General features: G+C 42.0%; 1 protein-coding gene across 3 annotated transcripts in view; it reads right to left on the reverse strand.

The window, feature by feature from the left end:
* Nucleotides 1–6: 6 nt before the first annotated feature.
* Nucleotides 7–5,187, reverse strand: part of LOC118422800 (inositol polyphosphate 5-phosphatase OCRL-like) — a 55,667-nt gene continuing 50,486 nt past the window's right edge. For all 3 annotated transcript variants that reach the window (XM_035830571.1, XM_035830573.1, XM_035830574.1), the window contains 5 exons: nucleotides 4,717–4,827; nucleotides 4,067–4,151; nucleotides 3,189–3,316; nucleotides 1,467–1,578; nucleotides 7–337 (listed from right to left, as the gene is read on the reverse strand). In XM_035830571.1, the coding sequence (XP_035686464.1) occupies nucleotides 210–337; nucleotides 1,467–1,578; nucleotides 3,189–3,316; nucleotides 4,067–4,151; nucleotides 4,717–4,827 (564 nt within the window). In that variant the 3' untranslated portion in view covers nucleotides 7–209. The remainder of the gene's footprint in view (nucleotides 338–1,466; nucleotides 1,579–3,188; nucleotides 3,317–4,066; nucleotides 4,152–4,716; nucleotides 4,828–5,187) is intronic.

Here is a 5,187-nt window from a genome sequence, read left to right on the forward strand (position 1 = left end):
GTACACCTAGCCTCATTCTCTCAACAAGCTTACCGATTGGCTAAGGTCCCCTTTACCCACCATGCTGATTGGCTACAAGTTTTTCCATTTAACTAGCAGCTGATTGGCTAGCAGGGCTTGCCAACTTAAAGTCCTTCTGATTGGCTACCTTCCTGCTAGACTCCTGCTGATTGGCTAGTTAGACCACAGCAGGTTGCTGATTGGCCAGTTTAACCATCATACGGGTTCACTTGGAACTGGTAGATGAAGGTTGCCCTCCTACGGGCTGTTTGCTGGTTATTTTGTCTCTTGGCCTCGTCTGGTTTTGGTTTCAGCAACAGGCCACCGAAAATCATGGCTGGAAGCAGAAAAAAGATCAATGATCAGAACCTTTTGCAGCATACAACGCTTGGCCCAACACCCTAACATTATGCCACACCGACACCACTGTTCCAGGCATTGTCATATAACAGCCCAAACAAGTGCTTTCAATTTTTCCACCTGTCCTGTATGTCTAAAATTCCCACAGATAATCAATTTGCACGGTGCACATTGTTAATATGCTTGACTGATATTCACTTACATAAGGAAAAGAAATCTCAAAGTCCAGGGTAACTATGCCCACATAATTCGGCATACAAAAAGGCTGCTAGCTGCTGTTAATTTTGGTTGTTCAGGGCAGGTTGAATGCCCCTTAGGGACTGTAAAAAAGTGGTTGCTGGTTGGGGAAGACAGGTGGTTGCTTAGGAGGGGGTCTTAACTATGTAAAAATGGACAGGACTGTTTTGATGTGTCCTCTGATCTGTATCTATATATCTGTATCTATATAGCCGGTATAACCGCCGTTTGGCATAACACACCAGCTTCGCGTAATGATGGCAGGTGGTTGCCTGCAACCCTCAACATATTGAGGTGATCACTTGACTTCCAAATGAGTGCCAAACCTCATGCACTCTAGACACTTGCAATTTAGCCCTGCCAATTGTAAAGTTAACTCCTCACTATTCAGCTTCTGGCTGCAAAGAGAGAGTGGTCGGCCCAACCCAGAGCAATGATTGAGTTAGCCTGGATACCATACCCCAACCTCAAATATCTTTTGTGTTGGGGTCTGGCAGGATGGCTGTAGAAAGGTTCTCGAAGGCCCTTGATCAGAGGGAGGAGAACCTAGGATTGATGACCACTCACACCCCAGGTAGCCAGCTACAACACACCACAGTTAGTCAGCAGGCTATTACAGTAGCGAATCAGGGACTTAGTGGCCACTGTTATGGATTCAAAAAATACAGTTGGGGGTCTTTAACCAATCATGGTAGGGGTGTAATTACCTCCTGCTGATCCTGCTGCTGTTCTATTGGTGTAGTTTTTTGCCCACTATAAGGGGCAAAATTGAGAAGCCGGCCTATGCCATCCGGCCAGACCCATGCACGATAGATACTTGAGATAGGGCTGGGGTTTGGTAACCAGGCTATGCATTAAGTGTGTTTTACCTAACATCTTGGGATCCCGCTTGTTGTCATCCTGGTACTTCAGAAGTTCTCGAAGGAATGCTGTCAGGTACTTGAAGACATTCCTGTGGTGTTCCGGGACCTGAGACATCAGCTGGCCAGGTGAGAAACAGGTAAAAACAGGTAAGAAGGCAGTGATAACAGGTGGTAATCATTGTGGTCAAACAACAAACTTTAAGATACGTTTGTGAAGATTATACATCCAGGAATATAATGAAAAGATGAAAGTTGAATCTCTACTTCTGGATAAATCAAATTTACTTCAGATGTTTCAAACGACCTCCGTCGTTCTTCTTCAGTGAAATAATAAAACACCTTAGCCGTTACCTTTTTTGTTTATTTAGAACGTAAGAAAATAAACAAAAAAGGTAACGGCTAAGGTGTTTTATTATTTCACTGAAGAAGAACGACGGAGGTCGTTTGAAACATCTGAAGTAAATTTGATTTATCCAGAAGTAGAGATTCAACTTTCATCTTTTCAACAAACTTTAAGGTTCGTAGTCCCATAGCCTTTTAAGGCCGTAGGGGCGGTGGGTTGTTATCCACTGTGTCTAGGGTATGGTATTGGAAGGCAGAGCCCAACCCTCTCCTTTCACTGCCTTTTACCTCTCCAACTTATATATGGCCTCCTTCGGTCAATATTGACCATGGTAAAATCCTAATTGATATCAGCCCTACAGCGTCGACTGTGGCTAAACAGTCCTATACACCATTCTCACGCGGCGGCCATGATAGATCTAAAACGAGTTCAATGTGGCAAACAAAAGGCTGTCCATCATAATTAGTAGTTCGACCAATGGTAGCCTGCCAATTAGGAAATCGACCAATAAGTGAATGGCATTATTATGTTTTTATTTTGCATCTCTTAAGGGACTATGGGGTCAGTCTACACTACTCTAAGTTGCTACATCTTTCGGTGCATAACACTTCTTGCAATATCTATTATTCTATCTAATATCATGAAAATTTGTGTGGTTTGGGGGAAAACTAAATGGGACCTGATTTTAGAAATAAGTTTTGTCTGTTTGCCTCATTGACCTCTTCTTCGATCTATCATGGCCGCCGCGTGAGAAAGGTGTATACGAGAGTGACAGTCTCTGCCACATAGGGCACATCTGTAAGCTGACTCAGGTCTGTTGCAGAGCTCTTTTTGCAGGATCCGCTTTTCTTCTGACATGCGCATAAGTCTGGTTTCTCCTGATTTTAGCTGCCTGGACAGTGTGCATCTCCAGCTGGATCTGTCATTTGCAAGGTCCTCCCAGTGAGGTCACATATACCCATTTTTACACCTTGGTGGATTGAGGAAAGTTGTGTTAAGTGCCTTTCCCAAGGGCAGGGGCTAGTCCACTGGCAGTGATGTGTGTTCAACTACTAATTATTAATCTTTCCTGAATGCTGATGTGCTAATCAGAGAAAGCAGCATGTACCATGATTTTAAGATTTAAAGCTTTTGGTATGACTCCACCGAAATCAAACTCACAACCTACTGACTGCAAGGCGAACACTCTAATATCAATTTTGCACCAGCTCCTTACCTGTACACAGAGCTCAAAACTGGTGCAGCAGTCCAGACATGACTGGTAATACTGGTGCGGTACAACCGGCTCAGGTAGGCTGTCCAGAACCATCCTACCCTCAAACATCTGGCTTGACTATCCCCCCCTCTCCAATTTAACACCAGTCACATGCCCCCCTCCCTCTTACCTGTTCACAAAGCTCAAACCTAGTACAGGAGTCCAGACATGACTGGTAATACTGGTGTGGTACAACCGGCTCAGGTAGGCTGTCCAGAAACATCAGAAGACATTCCGCCACCGAGTGGGGTTGCCCAGCTAGGTCAGGGGTCAAGGGTCAATCACAATATAAGCAAACTTATAATTAGTACACCATTCAGAAAACCTAACAAAGTCTATTCTTGCTGTGTCACCATTTATTTGATTTTATATTGTTATCATTTATTGTTATGTAGGTACGGGGTTTCCCTCCAGGGATCTTTGAAAAACGCCGGCCAGGCAATATGTACCCCTGGATAATAAAAAATAAAAAAACAAACAAACAAACAAGTCTGCATACTGTAAATCCATTTAATGTTTGGTAAAATCAGTGGTTTGGGAAAAAGGGGTTTTAGTAGTGAGAACATTTTCCCTACCTGGCCAATCATCCAATAATAATCATTGCAATTATGAAATTTTAGCAGTTGAATTAAGTGACTGCTAAGCAATATCCCATTGTTAAAAGAGGAAATATTCTGAATAAGGCAGTCTGTATAATATTGACATCTAATGCACTATTCTAGCACATTTACATCATTATTTCATAAATTGAGCCGTTAACAACTGCCCGGGAATGAGTTGCACAAGGATTCCAGATCAAGTCCTTATTTTTGGGGGGTATAATAATAAGGAATATCCTCGTGCTCACATCAGCAGCTTATTATTTCAGAATAACACTAAAAACTAAAAACCTACTACTAGATTAAAAAACTGATAAAACAATAAAGTACATATAGGCGCCAGTGAATAGGTAATTGTTCCAGGCAGGGTTAGGGAATGTAATAACTAATACATTGTAGATAAGGATACGTATGGTATCAGGCATTCCTGTGTCCAAACAGTCTCGGATCTCCTCAATCTCTGAGTGGAGCCCTGGCTGCTGAAACAAGTCCTCCTGCAACGATAGCAATGTACATAATGCAAAATTCAACTCTAGAACACCTTAACCTGGCTGCTGGAACAACTCTTCCTCTATAAGAAACAGAATCAACCAACTGAAATTATCAGATGAAGTTACATAGTTTTTTTTAGATTAGAAGAAATGTATTCAAGCCAGTGGACTATCTAAAATTCCTATGTACACCCCAGTTCATTGTTTTAGTTATAGACCTGCTGATCAACAGGTGTCACTAACGAAAGACAGTGAATGCTGTATGAAACGTCTGACGATTTCCAAACTTACAAAATGTACATCTAAGTTGCTTGAGTAACTATTAGTATTTGGAATGCAAACCAATGTTGCCAGGAAAGAGGTAAAATCATTAAAACAAAATTTAGTCAATTTAGTCTACCGCTGACAGAGCATGTTTATAGACAGGTTTGTTTGTTTGTTTGTTCACCTGATGCAGTGCATGTTTGTTTGTTTGTTTACCCGGTGCAGCGCTTGTTTGTTTACCTGGCACAATGCATGTTTCTTGGTTTGCTTACCTGGTGCAGTACGTGTTTGTTTGTTTGTTTACCTGGCACAGTGCATGTTTGTAGAGATGATCCACCAGAAGCCAGATCTCCTTGGGGATTGGCAGGGTGCTGAAGGAGTCCTCAGGAGATGTCTCACTGGGGGAGCCAGCCTCCTGTGTTCGGGAGCACGAGGCATTAAGACAAGGAAGCAATAAATCTCACTATTTATTTATTTATTGGTTTGGCTGTTCAGAACACACAGCCAGGGCTGCCCAACTAGCCTATTACGAAGGGCTAGCCCTGCTGACAAAAACAGAGACAATACATATGGATTTGGACAGGATACTTATCAGTAACAATTTTCTAAGTTCATAAAGGATAAGAATGAAAACAAAAAAAGAACATTGATATACATGGTGTAGGATGACAATTACAAATCATCTATAATGGACTATATAACATCACTTGTCAACAACAATATTTGCAATGAGAGGTCAGGGTCTGTCACTATCTCATACAATGAATTGTACCCA

Source organism: Branchiostoma floridae, chromosome 9 (assembly GCF_000003815.2).
Source record: "Branchiostoma floridae strain S238N-H82 chromosome 9, Bfl_VNyyK, whole genome shotgun sequence".
NCBI classification, from domain to species: Eukaryota; Metazoa; Chordata; class Leptocardii; order Amphioxiformes; family Branchiostomatidae; genus Branchiostoma; species Branchiostoma floridae.